At 39.3% G+C, this 20,282-nt stretch overlaps 1 protein-coding gene across 1 annotated transcript in view; it reads left to right on the top strand.

Annotated features, from left to right (window-relative positions):
* LOC113406192 (cilia- and flagella-associated protein 47-like) overlaps window positions 1-20,282 on the top strand; it is a 691,445-nt gene that overhangs the window by 360,201 nt on the left and 310,962 nt on the right. Inside the window, exons 49-50 of the mRNA XM_029910955.1 lie at window positions 2,381-2,492; window positions 18,968-19,105. Of these exons, the coding sequence (XP_029766815.1) occupies window positions 2,381-2,492; window positions 18,968-19,105 (250 nt within the window). The remainder of the gene's footprint in view (window positions 1-2,380; window positions 2,493-18,967; window positions 19,106-20,282) is intronic.

The raw sequence follows: 20,282 nt of genomic DNA, 5'->3' as shown, positions 1-20,282 counted from the left end.
AATGCCAGTGAAAATGTGGTTGGTTCAGACCCTAAAATAGGGAAAGAACAAGTTAAAAATTACTGTGACAAGTTAAATGTCTTCAAGTCACCAGAGCCTGATGAAATACATCCTAGAATACTCAAGGAGCTGACTGAGGAGATATCTGAGCCGTTAGAGATTATCTTTGAAAAGTCATGGAAGATAGGAGAGATTCCAGAGGGCCGGAAAAGGGCAAATATACCGCCAATCTATAAAAAGGTTAAATACAGACAACCCGGAGAATTACAGACCTTACAGCTTAACTTCAGTACCCGGAAAGATAATGGAGCAAATAATTAAGAAATCAATTTTCAAATCAGTGAGCATTCTTTGAGTGGGTCAACAGCAGTGGTGCAAGTTAAGCCCCTATGGGAAGGTACGCCATACCATTAAAACATTTATTGCCGGTACGCCATACCGGAAAGACGCATTTTCAAGAATGAATTGTAGAGCCCTGCGCGGATACAAATTTATACCCGCAGATGCAGATATCCGTGACTAGAAATTGGTATCCGCTGAACTGCAGGGCTCTCCAGGGAACCGCTGTGGCAAAAAGAGCAGAACGTGGAGCCCCCGCTCCCAGGGGCCAGTGCCCCACACCAGCGGCTGTACTGCCCCCATCTCCGCTCCCACTGCTGTCCTCTGGCGGGACTGTACAGACCCCAGACAGGAGACGCAGCTGTGTGGAAGGACTGGGGGTGGGGCTGGAGGCAGTACAGCTGCAGCGGAGGAGCTTCTCGTGTGGGGCGTTGGCTCATGGGAGTGGTGGCTCCATGTTCTGCTCCTTTTGCCACTGAGGTTCCTGGGAGAGCCCGGTGGTTCAGGAGATAGCAATTTCTATTCATGGATATCCACATCCACAGGTATAAATTTGTATCCACGCAGGACTCTAGTCACGGAACATTTTTGTGTGTGTGGTGGGGGGAGTCGAGGGGTCAGTACCGTACTGGTAAGAGTTAAAATCTACTTGCACCACTGGTCAACAGACAGATGGACAAGGGCGATTCAGTTGATATAGTGTATTGGGACTTTCAGAAAGCCTTTGACAAGGTCCCTCACCAAAGGCTTAAGCAAAATAGGCAGTCATGGGATAAGAGGGAAGGTCCTCCCGTGGATCAGTAACTGGTTAAAAGATAGGAAACAAGCAGCAGAAATAAATGGCCAGTTTTTACAGTGCAGAGAGGTAAATAGTGGTGTCCCCCAAGAATCTGTAGTGGGACCAGTGTCGGGGGCTGACCACTGGCTGCTGCTCTCGCCCAGAGCTGCTGCTCCTGGGCTGGGGCTGACAGCTACTCTAGCTCCGCTGCTGAAGCCAAAGTCATGGACGTCCATTGGAGTCACGGAATCTGTGACCTCCGTGACAGAATTGGATCCTTACTTATGAAATGGTGATTGGATTGGAGAGGGCAGAGTCAGGGAGCCTAGAGAGAAAATTTACAGAAGTTAAGGCAAGAGAAACCATGGCATGTGGAACCACACTTTCTGCAGTCTGTCTACCATAGCTAGGTATTTCTAACCATCAAAGTATCTTAGTGACTATGACTACGTTTGCAGTCTGGCTTCCAGCAAATATGCCATGGAAACCCAGGGACAGATTTTAGAAAAGTTAGAGGGAAAATCAAGGAGTTTTGTCAAATTCAAATAAAAGTTTGTATTTCCAAATCCATTATGAACACTAGACTTAATTTTTCAGTGATTCTTGGCTGTGAGCAAACTTTGCAGTATGGTCTCTGTGAGCTTGTACTTTTGTAAAAATAATTATGGTCTGCAAAGTTAATATCTCTGTAAAAAAAACTTTTGCTATTTCAGTTCTTATTCAATTAATTGCCTTTCCGCCTAAGTTATAGACACATAACTTCAAAAACATACTACTGGTTATTTTTTACATAATGCATAAGTGGCCAGAATGAATATTAACACAACACTATTTAAAATGTTCCTTAGTAAATTTAGTATCTAATGTTCTTTACACCTATTTTTGTTCTCAGGAAAATGTATGCAAAAGACTGAAAGCCTGATTCCTTCTTTACACTTAAGTAGTCCCATTGACTGAGTAATGATTTAATGCTATATAACTTGAGTAGTGGCTCCAGAATTTATACCTGATACTTTCTGTATGTGACGCTAGTTCTTGTATTGTGCATATTCCTTCCACTTTACAGTCAACGAAAGACTGTGTTGAAGGAGTAGGATTTATACCTCCTTTGTAAAGCACTTTGAGATCTGATAATTGAAAGTGCTATATAAGAGCAGATATTATAATTATTATTACTTACAATATTGTTTATACCTTATGTTACTTTTCAAAGCTGTTAGAAAGGATGTATTTGATTTTTGTGTGTGCAATCTGTCCTCCTAGGTGACTTCAGATCTTCCAATGGTGGCTGGTATTCCAAACCTCACTGTAGAAGCTGATGACACAGCCGCTTACACTCTGAATGTATCTGCATGGAAACGAGGAATATTTAAAGGTAAAAAAAAGTTCAGTTTTTATACTGTCATTTTATAATAATAATAAACAAGTACAAATCTATAAACCATTCCTCTCTCCATAAACACCACTTAGGTTACTTTGAATAGCATAATCTAAATATTAGGGCTGTCAAGCGATTAAAAAAAGTAATCACGATTAATCGCACTGTTAAACAATAATAGAATACCATTTATTTAAATATTTTTGGATGTTTTCTACATTTTCAAATATATTGATTTCCATTACAACACAGAATACAAAGTGTACAGTGCTCACTTTGTATTTATTTTTGAATACAAATATTTGCACTGTAAAAAAACAAAAGAAATAGTACATTTCAATTCACCGAATACAAGTACTGTAGTGCAATCTTTTTATCATGAAAGTTGAACTTACAAATGTATAATTATGTTCAAAAAAATAACTGCATTCAAAAATAAAACAATGTAAAACTTTCGAGCCTGCAAGTCCACTCAGTCCTACTTCAGCCAGTTGCTCATACAAACAAGTTTGGTTACATTTGCAGGAGATAATGGTGCCTGCTTCTTGTTTACAATGTCACCTGAAAGTGAGAACAGGCGTTCACATGGCACTGTTGTAACTGGCGTCGCAAGATATTTACGTGACAGATGCGCTAAAGATTCATATGTCCCTTCATGCTTCAACCACCATTCCAGAGGACAAGAGCCATCTTGTGGCACTAAATGTTCAGCACCGCAAGTTACATAAGGGAAGAGGGGCTTGAACACCTCTGTTTCTTCTTCTCTACAGTAACAAATGAAGGAACTTCAGCCGCTTGTCTGGCTAGTCAGGCTCCTAGTTAGCATTTTTTATTAATCAGATATGTAAATGTGTAGTTAAGTTTCTTGTGATTTTTAAGAGAACTATTTGCCTGCTAAATTTAAACTTATTGCTCCCATCTGTGTCAATGCTAGTACTATTCAATAAAAGTTGGAAAATGGCTGGACCATTTTTGCTCTAATTTTCCAGAAATATTCACTTCAGACAGGAACCATATCTAGAAAATTTAAGTTCAATATTTGGCATTTTCAGAAAACTAATGGTGACTGAAATCAAGGGGTTGCAATGGAATTGCTTGTGCAACTTTAACTGTAATTGTTGCTAGCTCTTCAGCTATAATTGATGTTTTTGGGACTGGTCATTTTAATTTTATTTATCATTGTTTTTGTGTATGGACCCTAAGGACCAGACCCTACAAAGACTTAGCATGTATGTAATTATAGTCACAAGAGTAGTCCCGCTGAAGTTTGACTAGAATGGGACCACTCATGTGCCTAGTTACACACATGTTTAAGTGTTTGCAGGATCGGAGCCTAGTTTTCCAAAGAAAATTGGACAAATGTAGACTTAATAACATTGCTGGCACCAAAGAATTAAAAGCAGAGCCTGGAGTCTGCTCTTGTCCTGTAATCTAAGACACCATTTCTCTGAGTTACAAAAGATGGAAGGAGCCCTTGCTCTTCAGTCTGGTCTTTTTCTCTCTGTCTCAAGGGCAGGGTAGAAATAGAGTGTGCTAGTGACCCGTGCATTGAAACACAATGGCTTAATTATTTCTTTGATAACTGGGAAGTGTCCTGTTTTGTGCTGATAAAGACTTGGATGTCTAAAATTAATTTTACTGTCACATGATTTAGCATCAGTATGTACTGAATACTAGTATTTTATTATAAGACATCAACACTGACTATTGCTGAAGAACAGAAGGCCAAATTCCCATTTTTTTCCTTTGGGAAGGGAATTTTTCCTTTAGAAGAATAAATGACAGTTGTTTTAAAAAGTGGATCTAACTTCAGTGTTAACCAGCTGAGTAGTAGCAATTGTAGATAATATTAGAATGCCATAGTAATGATCAGTTGTTTACTGACTACAATCTGAAACACGTAGTTACAGAAGTGAGACTGTAAATAGAAATTTCTCTTTCCAGTATTGGCAACACAGATTCACTTGTCCCTCAGGGTGTGCGTACTCCTATGGCGCTATTTCACAACCCATTGTGAAGTAATGTCTTTTGTAGCCTTATGCATGATCCTAAGAGATCTGAATGTTTGATATGAGTTACTTAATGAGCTGTGGACCCAACTCCATCTAAGTTCTTTTATGACTATCTCAGCAGTGAGTACAGAGTCATGAGTTCTTTCTCTCTGCTTTGTGTAGCAGAGAAAGAGGTGTTTAGTGTTGTTTGTTTATTTTTTATTTATTTAATTTTATTTTAAAAGTCTGCCTATTTAGATGGGCATGAGAAAGGATGGTATTATGGTTAAGGCAGTAGAATACTGCCCTGGAGAACCGGATTCTATTCCTGCCTCTGTGACAGAGTTCCTATGTGATGCTGGGCAAGTCACGCAAACCAACATTTTCACAGGTATCCACAGTGTGCTCCTTATTTTCTGAGGGCATGTCTATATTACGTGCTGGATCGACGGGCAGCGATCGATCCAGCGAGGGATCGATTTATCGCTTCTAGCCTAGATGCGAAAAATCGACCACTGAGCACTCTCCCGTCGACTCCAGTACTCCACTGGAGCGTGAAGCGTAGGCGGAGTCGACGGGGGAGCGTCAGCCGTCAACTTACCACAGTGAAGACACCGCGTGCGGTAAGTAGATCTAAGTACATTGACTTCAGCTACGTTGTTCATGTAGCTGAAGTTGCATAACTTAGATCGATTCCCCCGCCACCTCACCCAGTGTAGACCAGGCCTGAGTACCCAACTTGAAACACTTTGCAGAGGGGCTGACTGCTCGTCACTGCAACCAAGGTCAATGGGAGATCTGCTCTGAACATATAAAGTGCTATAAAATACTAAGTACTCCAAAAATCAGGAACTGGGCATCTCAAATTGGGCACCCAGAATTATTTGACACTTATGACAATTTTGGCTTTAATCTCTGTGTCTCAGTTCTTCATGTGTAAAATGGGCAGAGTACTACATTGTTAACTCACAGAGGTGTTATGAAGATAAATTCATTAACTTTTGTAAAGAACTAAGATACTACAATGAGAGCACCATTAAAAAGCCCACGAGGAAATTAATAATTCTGGGTTCAGTACAGCATTTGGATACTGTGTTGAAAATAATGCGTGGGGCCACACGTTGAATCATGAGGATAAAAATAAATATTGAACAGCTACTCATTGAGTGGCACTGTTAATTCTCTGGAAAAAATACTATGTAATTAAAAGTATCATAATGCATCTGCACAAGCAACCTTAATTCTAGTATTTTGTAACCTAAAGATGCTTCACTTTGCAACCTTCATATCCTTTTAATTTAGTTCCTTATATAATTTTAAAATACATTTTGCAATTTATACTTGATATGAAGTGCTTCTTATGATATAAACTGCTGTTCTGAGCAAAAGGAGTTCAGTTTTCTTTTACATTCAAACATACTTTTTTCTAGGTGTATTGTGTTACACATGAAATTGCAATGGTAAAATTACATTTCTTGTGTTTTTCAGGTTCCTATTTTAATATTATTGTGCTGAAAAGGGACACAGTTTAAAAGTCAGTCCTTTCAGGCTTTGATCATTCTTAAAAGATCTCTTTGGAAATATTCTAAGATTGGGCTAAGATTATATACTCTAATTAATTTTAGTCATAGACTTGCCTTAATGTAGAAATAAGACTTAATAACCAGTTTGTACAATGTTCTGGCTCCAGAGAGAAGTCCCCCGTGATCCATTCCTAAGTAATAGATTATAAAATCTAAATGAAGTTAAAGTGATTTCCAAATATTCTTTTCTAAAGCATTAAATAGTTACTCATTCTGTGCAACACAACTATAATGGTGTATTTGTTGAAGTTCCTCTTTAAAGTGTGTCCAAAAAAAAAAGGCCTAGAAGGGCTAAGAATACTATTAGGAACACACCCAGCCCTAATGTTTGAAGATTCCTTGTGCAAAGATGCTGGCATTTGATCTGTTCATCTTTTCTCAGGATTACGCCTTCCACAAACAGATAGAGGCTATTACTCCTCCAGAGTGGCTGGGGACAAATATTTTTTTCCTCACTGGAATGTCTGTGCTAAGCAGTATAGATTGCAGTTCATCACACCATAAAGTGCTGTGTTAGTCGACATTCACCACTGATTACATTTCCTTTAGTGCACTCTGGGTTCCCTTACTAGATACAGCAGCAACTTCATTTCCATCTCCTATTTTGCACACTGTCTCAACTTACTGGTGAAGGCGTTCTCTGAAGGCACTTCGTAGTGACCAAAGTCCTAACGATAGGCCAAAAGTTCTGCACACATTTCATCTAGTCTTTCACTATACCTCATTCTCTGAGACCTTTATTTGCACATCAACTTCCTTGCCACCAGCTGCAATAGAACATTGGTCTAGAATTCTACACTTCACTCTTTGGATAAACATCGCACACCATACTGTGTTTCTAACTGACTGGGACTACAGACTGTATGTTTGACACCCCTATGCTGTAGTCATCAACATATGTAACTACTTCTCCATGGGGAATATGGAGCGACTTGCCTTCATTAAAACAAACACCTGCTTCAGCCCAATAAACAAATGTTACAACATGCCTACTAATAGAAAAAGGGAAGAAGAGGATATGGAGAGATTTTTCGAACATTAATAACAAATATGTGCTCCATGTGGAAACCTGCCATTGATTATCTTTATTTGTGTGCCAAATACATGGAGCTTTTCTTTTGCAGATCATTCTGTTTCTGTTAGATTATAAGAAAAAGGCCAGAGAGAGAGAGAGATTTTTTGCTAGCATTGGCAATTGGGAGACTAATCGTACAGAAAATAGACTACCTGCAGTATTGCCAATCCACTTGTTATCAACTGTACTCTTTCCCCTCTTTCTTTCAGTTGTCTTTCCCTCCCTTGCATTTGATTGTACAGTTGTATTCAGTGGTATCTTTTGTATTCATATAAGATCTGCAATTGGGTGGGTGGGAGTGGGCCTATTTTCTAATTTTATTTAGCATCCTTAGTTTATTTTTATGTATTTTGTAAATTTAGTGGGAAGTCTTTTTATGTTATTATTACCTTGAACATCTATACCCTACTTTAGGAAGAGGGTGGTATATTTGCCTACCCTAACAAGCCAAGCCACATCAGGGCTCCTTTTGGAAGAAAACAGGAGCTCTGACACCATATAAATAAGTTCATGAAGAGGATGCTAATGCTGTCAGAATGCTATAGTTTATGTACATTGTTGGCTTAACAGTATTTCCCTTCAGTACCTCCACATTGTATGAGGCTGCTGTATGACACCCTATAGAGTTAATGATTTAGAATGGTACAGCAGCTTCTGCTGGCAGAGCTCTCTAATTTAATTTATCGGCCCTTGTATTTGTATAAAGATTTGGTCATTTTAGCTTTAAAATGTAATTTGAGGATAATGACAGCATATAGGCAGTTTCTACAACCTCACCTATTAATTGGTAGTTTATTTTCAGGGGTCCCTGCAGCTCTTATTCAAAGCAAAGTCCCAATCCACCTCAATCACATTCATAAATCTAGTATGAGTGTGAAGCAAAGTGGGCAAAAATTGGGGGGAGCTCTTTTTTAACTTGACTGCTGTGGATGGCTGTGGTCTGCCTCTGTCTCTTGTCTGGTTCATTCCACTGATGACTGTTGAGGGCTGCCCTGATTGCTGAGGTCACCACCCAATCAGATGATATCTGGCTCACTGCTGCCAAATCCTATGCAGTTCACTGCTCCTACTCCACCAGGTCAGCTCCAGTCCATAGCTGAAGGCTCCCATCTTGTCTCAATCCTGAGTTAGAGTCTCTCACCAGAGCAAAGTAAGACCTCAGATACAGTCCTCACTCCCCTCCATGCACCCTGGGCTCGAGTACCCAATCGGAGCCCACTAACTTTTAGGCTATGGCACACAACTTTCTTGTGCCCTTCCTCATATATACAGTTACATCACACTTTTAACTCATTTCCTAAGAATAAAGTATAACAAATTCTGAATAGTACAACTTTAAGTACTTCAGGAAATTCCACTGAATAACATGCAAATTATATCCGTCAGCAGGTTTTCCCACAGTTTTTTCTTTTTGACTAGGAGGTAATTTGAGAGCTTCATATAAGTATTAGTAGGGCCCTACCAATTTCACGGCCGAGAAAAATGTGTCATGGACCGTGAAATAAGCCCTTCCCCGTGAAATCTGATCTCCCTGTGCTGCTGGGAGCAAGGGGCTCCTAGCTGCTAGTCTGGCCGTGCAGGGGAGGGACAGAAGTTGTCCTTCCCCTGCATGGCTGCTCTTGCTGAGATCAGACCCACCTCCAGAGGCAGTGCATAAGTGAGGATGGTAAACCCTCACTTCTGCACTGCAGCAGTCTGGGAGCTGGGCTCTGGGCACTGTGCTCAGGGCTTCCTCCCCCTGTGGCTCCTGCCACAGCTCTGGGTGCTGAGCTTGGAGCTTCTGCCCCCCACAGCTCCAGCCGGGGCATCCCAGGCCTAGGGGCTTCCGCCCGAACCGCTCCAGCCCAGACACCCTGGGCTCAGGGCTTCCACTCTGTGGCTGCAGCTGGAGTTTGGGGCACCCGGCTCAGGGTTTCCACCCCCCATGGCTCCAGCTGGCTCTGGGCTTCATCCTCTGTGGTTGCAGACAGGCTTAATGCGCCCAGGCTTGGGGCTTCTTCCCCCACAGCTCCTGCTGGGGTTTGGGGTGACCAAGTCAGGGCTTTCACCCCTGGGGCTTCTTCCAGGGCTGGGGCACCCATTTTTTGGGGGGGGGGGGGAATTGGCCAGGGGCCCCTGCCTTAATCTGCCACTGGTCTGGACTAGCAGCTAACCTGGCTGGGGTGCTCCTAGTAGCACGGGGAGATCCTATCCACCTCCAGGAACCTCCTCTAGCTGCAGGAAGCTCGGAGGCTGCTGCCTTCAGAGCCCAGTTCTGAAGGCAGCACTGAAGTAAGGGTGGCAATCTTGGGACCCTCCGACAACAACTTTGCAAACCCTCCCCCCTCGATCCTATTTTGGGTCGGGACCCCCATGGTTACAACACAATGAAATTTCAGAGGTAAACATCTGAAATAATGAAATTGACCAATTTTAAAATCCTCTGGCCATGAAATTGACCAGAATGGACCATGAATTTGGTAGGTCCCTACACATTAGCCTTGCAACAGGTATCAACACACTTCCAATTTCCCTTTTTGCCTGTATTTGAAGTCTGCGAGCTTCTGTTCCCAGCAAGCTACTTAGGTTTACAGAAGCAGTATGGAACTTTCACTCGCTTTTATTTAAGTCAAGATTCTCTCTATATAAATTCATTGTAAATTGGTTTCACAGCATCGTTCAGAAAACAGGTTGGATTTGTCCCTCTCTCCCACACTGACCAAAGGCATAGCCTCATATATCAGACTTATTAATTTAAAGCCAGCCTAGAACTCATATGACTGGCCATACTGGGTCAGATCAATGGTCCATCTAGCTCAGCATACTGGCTTCCAACAGTGGCCAATGCCAGATGCTTTAGAGGGAATGAACAGAACAGAGCAATTATCAAGTGATCCCCAAGAAGTTATCTTCCATGAACTTCTCATTCTTTTTTGAACCCAGTCATACTTTTGACCTTCACAACATCCCCTGGCAATGAATTCCACAGGTTGACTGCATTGTGTGAAGTAGTACTTCGTTTGTTTTAAACTTGCTGCCTATTAATTTAATTGAGTCTCCCCTGGTTCTTGTGTTACGTGAAGGTGGTAAATAACACTTCGCTATTCACTTTCTCCACATGATTTTATAGACCTCTATTATATTCCCACCTTAGTCGTCTCTTTTCCAATCTGAAAAGTCTGTCTTTTTATTCTCTCCTGCTATGGAAGCTGTTCCATACCCCTAATCACTTTGTTGCCCTTCTCTGTACATTTTCTTCTAATAGATCTTTTTTGAGATGGGATGACCGGAACTGCACACAGTATTCAAGGTGTGGGGATATCATAGATTTATATAGTGGCATTATCATATTTTCTGTCTTCTTATCTATCCCTTTACGAATGGTTCCTAACATTCTGTTTGCTTTTTTGATTGCTGCTGTATATTGAGCGGATGTTCTCAGAGAACTATCCACAATGACTCCAAGATCTCTTTCGTGAGCGGTAACAGCTAATTTAGACCCCATCATTTTAGAACACACTTTACTAAAAGAGTGCTCTAATGCACATTGAATATTTGTTTCAAGGCTATTGTACTATATCTTTAAGAAGACAGTCACACTCGTTAAGAACATGTCTAGTATTTAAACCACTAGCTAACCATTCCACATATTTTCAGATTAATGTGATAAATTCCAGCACAAAATAGCTTTCTTTCATTGTCTGAAGACAATATATTGGGACATTGCGAGCAGAGTAATGGATTTTACTATCTGTTTAAAACTAGAAAAGAATCATGCTCAGAGAATTTCTATTTTGCCCATAAATCCTTCAGTTAGTACGGTCCATTTATAGAAAAGGAAAAAAGTTGAATATTTTCCACTTCACTAAAGTGTACGGTATTACTGTATATGGCCAATGAATCTCATATTGTGAGATATGATGCTGCCAATGCAGTTTTAATGGGAAATAAAACCGCCTTTGTCTGTTTAAAGAGATTGCTTCTTTTGCAATAATATAAACCAAAATTGCTGCATCAGTATGTGGGCTGCGGTTGAACAAAAGGTTTATATTGCATCCTAAAACTAAAAAAAATAGCAATGACATTTTTACCAAGAGACCATCTGAAAGAGTGATCTGACAAGGAAAATAACCATCTCATTGTGCTCTTTCCTTACATTTAATGTGTATTTAAGAACTATTTTTTCCAGTTGCTACTCATAGTTCAGTATTTAGTATTTTTGTTCTGAAATGCATATATGCTGAAGGACAGCTGAGAAACAGTGGTATTTTCAAAAACCCTCAGCATTGGCCTAACTCTTCACTTGCTAAAGTCAATAGGAGTCTTACTGTTGTCAATAGGAGTCGTAATCCAACAATGAAAGCTCTTGAAAATCCCAACCATTATATTTTGCAAACCCAGTTCATATCTTAATAGATATATGGCATAAAAGTCAAGAAAAATACTTAGAAAACGGATAAAGGATCCAAGGTTAACAAATCCCTGTGAGTAAAGTGAAAACATGGTTACACCTGTAGGTGAGTTTGGATGACAAATAACAATGGAGACGCTTTTCCCACTCTTTGGTTGTTATTTTGTTTGGAGTCATTGTGGATAGTTCTTTGAAAACATCCACTCAGTGTGCAGTGGCAGTCAAAAAAGCAAACAGAATGTTGAGAATCATTAAGAAAGGGATAGATAATAAGACAGAAAATGTCATATTGCCTCTATATAAATCCATGGTACACCCACATCTCGAATACTGCGTATCGATGTGGTCGCCCCATATCAAAAAAGATATATTGGAATTGGAAAAGGTTCAGAAAAGGGCAACAAAAATTATTAGGGGTATGGAACTTCCATATGAGGACAGATTAATAAGACTGGAACTTTTCAGCTTGGAAAAGAGACGACTAAGGGTGAATATGATAGAGGTCTATAAAATCATGACTGGTGTGGAGAAAGTAAATAAGCTTCTGCCAGAAGCTGGGATTGGGCTACAGGGGATGGATCACTTGATGATTGCCTGTTCTGTTCATTCCCTTTGGGGCACCTGGCACTGGCCACTGTCGGAAGACAGGATACTGGGCTAGTTGGACCTTTGGTCTGACCCAGTCTGGCCGTTCGTGTGGTCTTCTGTTCTAACTATACAGATATTATTTAGTGTTTAAAATATTTTCTCATACAGTGACACTGTTCTTCCTGTCCTTTAATATTTTGTTATATTTCTATTAATTCCCAGCAACTTTCAGAGATTTTTAAGGCCAGACAGGACCATTCTGATCATTTAGTCTGACCTCCTGTGTAACAGAGAATAGAAGCTCACCTAATAATTTCTGAATCAAACATATAACTTCTCTTTTGAACTATGACCTATTTTTTTAGAAAGACATCCAGTCTTGATTTAAATACTGCGAGTGCTGGAGAATCCACCACATGCCTGTGAAAGTTGTCCAATAGTTAGTTACGCTCACTGTTTAAAAAACCAAACACATTTTATCTCCACTCCAGTCTGTATTTCTCTAGCTTCAGATTCCAACCACTGGATCTCATTGTGTCTTTGTCTGCTAGAATAAAGAGCTGTCTAGTCTCAGAAAACTCTTCCACATAGAGGTACTTTTAGATCATGATCAACTCACCTCTTGACCTTTTCTTCAATAAGCTAAATAGACTGGTCTTTTTAATTCTTTCACTATAAGGCATGCTTTCGAGTCCTTGAATAATTCTTGAAGATCTTTTCTGAACCCTTTCAATTTGTCAACATTCTTCTTGAAGTATGTACATCAAAACTGTAAGCTGTATTCCAGTAATGGTCCTATTAATGCTGTATATAGACCTGATACTACCTGTCTGTTCCTGCTCCATATTGCTCTGATTGTGCCTCCCAGGTTTGCATTGGCCCTCTTAGCTACAGCATCATGCTGATAGCTCTCATTAACTTGGTTATCTAACCTGCCCCTAATTGCCTTTTCAGTGTCACTCCATTCCAGGATCCTGTCCCCATCCTGTAAGCCTGACCTAAATTCTTTGCCCTTAGATGTATGACCTTCCATTTGGCTATATTAAACACATGTTGTTCAAATTAGTCCACCTTAACAGGCAATCCAGATCAGTTTGTATAATTGACCTGTCCCGATCATTATTTAACACTCCACCAATATCTGCAGTTTTACCAGCAATGATTTTATGTTTTCTTCTAGATCACTGATAAAGATACTGAACAGCATTAGATCTTTGTGGGACCCAACTAGAAACACCTTCGCAGGATGGTGATTTCCCCATGTAAATTATTAGATTGATCAGATAACCAGTTTCAACTAATTTAATATGGGATGCATTGATTTTTGTTTAGTGCTATTTTTTGTCAAAATGTCACATGGGACTAAAGCAAATGTCTGAGAGGAGGCTAAATATATTGTATCAATATAGTTACCTTTATCAACCAAATTGTTAGTCTCAAAGAAAATATCAAGCTTGTTTGACAAGATTTATTTTCCATAAAATAGTGTTGTGACATTAGTTATGCTTCCATTGTTTAATTCTTTACCGATAGAGTAACTATATCAATCTTTCCATGATTTTGCCTGGTGTCAGAGTCAGTCTAATGGGCCTGTAGTTACTGTGCTAATCCCATTTACTTTTTAAATATTGCACATTAGCGTCATTTCAGTGCTCAGGAACTTTCTAAGTGTTCCAAGATTTGTTAAAAATTAACACTAATGATTCAGAGAGCTCTTCTGCCAATTATTTTTAATACTTTTAGGTGCAAGCTATTCATTCCAACTCATTTAAAAATGTTTAATAGTTGCTTTTTAACATCCTTTCTAGTTGCTGATGGAATAGAAAGTATTTTACTATCACTGCAACACATGAAAAATCACCCTGCTACTTTCCAAACACAGAACAGAAATATTTATTGAATACTTCTGCCTTTTCTACAGCATGACTGACAATTGTACCATCTTTATCTAGTATTGGACCTATGCCATTGTTAAGATTTCATTTGTTCCTGATTATATTTCAAGAACAACTTCTTATTGTCATTAATCTTACTGGCTATAGATTATTAACTAGCTGCCAGTTTGTACTCATTGCTGTCAATCTCCCCATTTTTCCATTTGTTATAGATAAATAATAAAATAAATAAATAACTATCTAATCAGTACTTGCACATCACTTTTTAACCAGGATGGTGGTTTAACTGAAGAATTGCTTTGGTGACTGAGGAACTGTAACTGTATTTGGCATCTAATAAATCATAAATAAATCACAATAAAGAATCCTAAACACCCCGTTATCATTTACATTATGTTTATGTTTTTCTCCCACTGAATTTTGCTCAGAATTCTTGACATCTTTCCGGTATAGAGACTTCCAGATTTGTACTTACAGTAGGATGGTCTGTCTTTCACTGTTTGTGCTCTGTAACGTGATGCCTCCTCAGATTTAACCTACACTGTCATTTTGACCTCTGGAGACCTAATATCAAATTCACACTCCAGTATTTTAGTATTCGTTCTTTCAAAGACAGAGAAGATTCAAGAATTAGAGTTGCAGCTGGAGACTATGATGGAATTCAGACTATGGTGGTATAGACAACTCAAGATTTGCAGACACCTGTCAAACAAAAGGACCAGGAAGGCAGACTCCCAGAAAAGGAGGGTGACCCATGGAAGAACGTGACCACGAGGACCAAGCAGAGGAAGAGACCAACTAGTGGTGATGAAATCACGGTGAGTAACATATTTGCTGCACTAAGGGATGAGGAGGAGAAGAAACAGGCAGATGATGGGGTAGCAAGGGAAAAAAGAAGGGAAGCCAGTGCTTGTAGAAGAGAGGAAGAGATATTGAAGGCCAGGGACTAGAGCCTAAGGAAAAATGAGGATGTACAGGGGATTGCGAGAGAGAACATAAAACAGATTCATACCAACACCAGGAAGAGACATGTCTAGGTGACCAGGGACTCTATACTGAGAAGAGTCGACAGGCGGCAGCCTATCACCAGATCTAGAGAACAGAAGAAGGAACTGTCTGCCAGGAACAAGGATCTGAGTTGTGGATGGAAGGCTGAAAAGGATCCTGATGGGAGCAGTGAAAATCTGCTGATTCTGCTGCAGGCCAGGACAAATTACACTGCTAGGTTCCCACTGGAGTGGATCAAGGATGATTACACTAGCTGGGTCAGATGCTTGAAGAAGTGGAAGCTCAGGCGATTTTCAGTAGAATAATGAAGGATGGCAAAATGTGGAAAGATAATGAAGATCCAACAGATGGCTCAAGGTACTGGTGCTATGAAGATGATTTTGGGATGATGGACCACTGGGAGGCATTTACACAAAGAAGGCTCTTCTTTACAGGTGGACTCCACTTGAGTACCTGGGATATTAATATGATAGGATCAAGGCAGGCACACAATCGATCAGAAGGACTTTAAACTAGGAGATGAATGGAGATGGGTGCGAGAGACTCATGAAATCTCCACACCTGGCTTCAATACACAGGAGATACAGCAAGGGATACTAAACACTATAAGGTAAGAGAATGGACAGCAAGGCGAAAGTAAATACAAATATTGAGTCAGGTAGGTTGTTACAGTTAGTGAAAGGACTAAATTTAATCTGGCTAGAAAATCATATGAGGTTTGAGAGAAACAACTAAAATGATTGTACATAAATGCAAGGAGTCTGGACAATAAAAATGAAGGAACTGGAACTACTGGTGCAGGAGGTTAAAGCACATATAGGGATTAAGTACTCATGACTGGAATACAGGTATGGAAGCATATGTGCTGTTTAGGAGAGAGAGGAATAAAAGTAAAGGTGATGGAGTAGTGCTGTGCATCAATGAAGTGGTGAATAGTAAAGAAAAGCGATAGTCTGGACAAAACAGAATCTTTTGGAACAAAATCACTTTGGAGAAAGATAGTAAAAGAGGCCCTAATGGGATAGTGTTGGGATTTGCTTTTGACCCCAAGGGTCAGATAAAGACAGATTTTTTTTGATGTTATTAGAGAGAGAAATACTTTTGGGACTTGTGTTGTGATGGGAGACTTTAACTTCCCATATGTAGAGTGAAGAATAAATACTGCTAATAGTGATCGGCCCCAGTTATTCCTGGATGTGTTAGATGACAGTTTTCTTCATAACATTGTCACCGAACCAACCATAGCTGATGCAATTTTAGACTTGGTTTTGGCAAGTAGTGAGGAATCATAGAAGAGCTGGTCATAGGAAATAACCTTGGATTGAGTGATCATGCATTGATTCGGTTTAAGATTTGCGCTGTCCATACTGGTGCTATGAGTGATGTAAAGTAGATTGACTTAAGCGGTAATGTAGGACTGCCCTGCCCTCACTGTTTTATCCCACATTAATTAACCTGCTTTTTTTGCTGATTGAATCTCTTTGTTTCCTGATTATACCCCTAACCTCTATTAAGACCACTTTCTATATTACTCTCCATTTCCTGGTGTTTGCAAAACTTCCCATTTATTCAAGTGGTATCCATAGGTTTCATAGTGTGTATAATTTCAGAAATCTGTAAAATTAGGTATTTAGAAATGGATTTTTGTGGTGGGGAGTTATAGAATTCTTTAAAGGGGAAACCCTTATGTTCTGGAGACTAACACCCTGACATTAAAAAGAAAATGGTCCATTCCTCTACATTTAAATGCATGTCTGCTTTTTATTGTTTTCAATTTTGGTTCAATATAGTGGTACTGTTCAGATGCTATCTAGCACAGAAAAAGAGACTACAGTAGTTTGAAGTTGATATGCTTCGTTTCAATATAAAGACTGAAAGTAACCCAGCATCTTAGTGCAAGTCATTTTTTTTTATTTCTTGGCACGTGAAACCTGCTGAATGTGATGTGGAATCCACCTAACATAGTAGGCCAAAACACCAGAGGAGAAAGAGCAGAACTATTTTGCTTCTGGAGACTGTACTGTTTCTCATGACTACAGCTGAGTGGGCCACCATTAAACTTACAGCTATATTTTGTTTCTCTTTTTTCATTCTTTCACTTGACCGTCTTATTAGTATAATAATATTAACATAAGAGTGAAGCCTTTGTTGATTTAAAACTGATTCTCACCAAAATTATATGAGAATGCAGTAGGCACCAAGTGACAGGAGCCATTTGAGGAAGCATGTGATTAAGGGAAGTACTTTTGAGCTGAAGGGCAGTTAACTCCCCCACACATACTGTAGTAAGGACTGCAGCACACTGCAGCTGATAATATATATTTTTTTCTGGCTAGCTGAGAGAGAGTACACAAAAGCAGCTACTCCCTCCGAGAAACTGAATCAAAATGGCTTCAGCCAAACCTCTTGACAACAAGGTGAGCTCATTCAATCAGGGAACCAGACCAATATCATCTGGCTGATGTGATCCATTACAACCAACCAACTCAGCTCAAAATTTGAGGGGGAAAAAAAGAAAAGAAACAAATGCAGAATTGTACCACAGAGTGGTGTTAGACATCGTAATAGTCAAAAATCTTTTTCATGAAATTTCTTTGGAAATTTTATAAAACTGCCCCAATTTCCCAAATGTTTCATGAACTTTAAAAGAACTCAATCAAAATAAATTTTACCATGAATATTTTGCCCAGCTAGGTAATGCACCAAACACTTAATAAGATACAATTAAAAAAGCTCCCTGTGGAACATATTTCAAATGAACACTAAGAGTATTAAAGAGTATAATGTCTCATTATAGAGTATTATAAAATAAACCTAAATGCAACAAAATAAACTGTTTTTATGGAAAGTACAAGAGGCAAACATTAAACCTATTTTAAAACCTTATGCCATATGCTGATTGATGTACCAAGTCGAAAGTTGAAAAATTGGTGCAGAACCTAAAAGTGCAACTAGTAGACCTGTTTCAGCTTTAAGTATCCCTAGAATCTAATAAAATACTGAGTGTGACAAAAGTCAATTAGTAAGAAAATATAGTCCTTTGAAGAAGATGTGTTGATTAAAGTGCATATTTAGAGGCACATAATGCAAGTAACAAAGCCTAGGTCTTTCCAAGCTGCTCTTTCAAATGTTTAGGAGTGTCATCAGTATTGCGTAAAGCAACCATGTATGTATTGGAGCTTGTACTTTCTTTAAGATTAAATAAAATCCTTTATTTTTAATCGAATGGGTCATTTGCCAGTGCAGCATTTGCCAGTGCAGTAAACAAAGCCTAATTTTGCAGTCTCTGGGTATTTAATAGTCACTAAATATTCCATTACAAAACAAGTTCAATCCCAAAATTGTATGACAGTCATACATGATTGCTCAGGAAAATTAAAGCAATGACGTATATTGGATGGCAACAGCAAAACCAGATTACTGTGGTCAGTGATTAAAAAAAAAAAAATCACGGAGTCCATCAACACTCTAAGCCAGCAGTGGGCAACCTGCAGCCCGTGGGCCGCATGCAGCCCATCAGGGTAATCCGCTGGCAGGCTGCAAGACAGTTTGTTTACATTGACTGTCCGCAGGTATGGCCTCCCGCAGCTTCCAGTGGCCGCGGTTCGCCGTTCCCAGCCAATGGGAGCTACAGGAAGCGGTGCGGGCTTTGATAATTTATCTACATTCCTTATTACTGGCCTTTAATTATTTTGTGTAAGCTGCTAAAATAATTATCCTTTTGAAGAAAGAAAAAAAAATTTGGAAGCAGGGTTCATTTCCTTGAACTCATCAAAGATGTATTCTTTTTCACAATCAATTATAATTGGATAGCTGACACCTGGAATTTAGATTTTGCCTCATATTTTATTAGTTCAGCAGCAACATTAATATAAGTCTGACAGACAATCTTATAAAACTAATGTCCTGGTTAATATAACATCTGGTACCTATTTGTTTTAGGTGTAATTTCATTTATTGTCGAAGTTGAAGAACAACAGCAGTCTCGACATAACAGCTCACCGGAGGAGACAGATGGTGAACAGGCCCTTCAGAAATTGTCAACAGAGACATCACAAACTGTTGATGCAGCAAACACTGGTATGTTTATTATTATGGGTAATTTCATTATCAATCCGTATAAACCCCTATCATCATTCATTTTTAAATGAAATGCATATTTGATGTGCCAAGCCATGTGCCTGTGAATAATGCATAGCCAAATGTTTATTGCATATGTGTACAAGAGCTTGTCTTTTGGTTGATTTTTCAAAAGATTTTTATGTAGCTTCAAGCTTTGTTTGATTGTTGTTTTTCTCTTTTTGCAACACTGTTAGCAGTCAAGTGTCTGCTGTTTTTCAAAACCAGTGATAACACTGATAGCTTAAACATAGAAAAAATCATTTAACACATTTTGCCTTACTTTTAAAGTTATTCTTCTTTGATGGCAGACCAAATAGTACTGATGTGATTGTTTCAGGACAGGAAAGAAGGGGATTCCTGAAATTTGCTGAGATACTGTCTCAGAATATCAAACCAACCTGTTTTATAGGAAATCACAGGCTCTTCTTTGAATATTGTCAGTATAAGTCCCATTCTTGGGATCTGTAAGTGCCGTTGGTATCAAATCAGAGAAAACAGATTTTGTAGGAGTTGTAAGCACACTTGCTTCTGGTACCGTATATTTGGGGCTGATATTATTTATGGGACCCCTTCTCCAGCTCCAACTGACCCAGTGTTTACTAGCTCCTCTTAGTTCTCAGATTTCCTGGTTCTAGCAGTGGAATTTTCAGATCTCATATTCCAGGTAAATCATATGGAGATAAGTTAAAAGGAGAATCAATATCAGAACACATAGCAGTACCTAATGTTTTCAAAATATATTTTGCCACATCTAAAGCAGCCTCTTCTGCGTATTTCAGAAATGTCTGTCAACAAGATAAGTGGTTCTACAAACTGTAATTAAATTAATATGTTTATGCAGCATTTTTCTCTTGACTTGGCAGTCAGATATAATGCCTAATTTGGAAGAGCAGAACCACCTCTTTGTTACTGCTAATTAACCTCCCAAAACTGAGGGTCTGTACTGACAAACGGGAAATAGAGTGGCAAAAAAAGCAGTGTTTTAAGGTGTTAAGCACCAACTAATTTTATTATGCAAATTACTAAAATGTTATTATGTAGAGAAACAAGCAATGGTAGGCCATATCATAGAAATGGGTTCTCTCAATACCAAGTCAAGGATATGAACTCCACTATTTGAATGTGACCTTTTTAT

The sequence above is a fragment of the Terrapene carolina genome, unplaced genomic scaffold (genome assembly GCF_002925995.2).
Source record: "Terrapene carolina triunguis isolate 2854851 unplaced genomic scaffold, T_m_triunguis-2.0 Scaffold23, whole genome shotgun sequence".
Classification (NCBI taxonomy): domain Eukaryota; kingdom Metazoa; phylum Chordata; order Testudines; family Emydidae; genus Terrapene; species Terrapene triunguis.
Note: the sequence above shows the minus strand (reverse complement) of the source record. Positions and strands in the feature narration are given on the sequence as shown.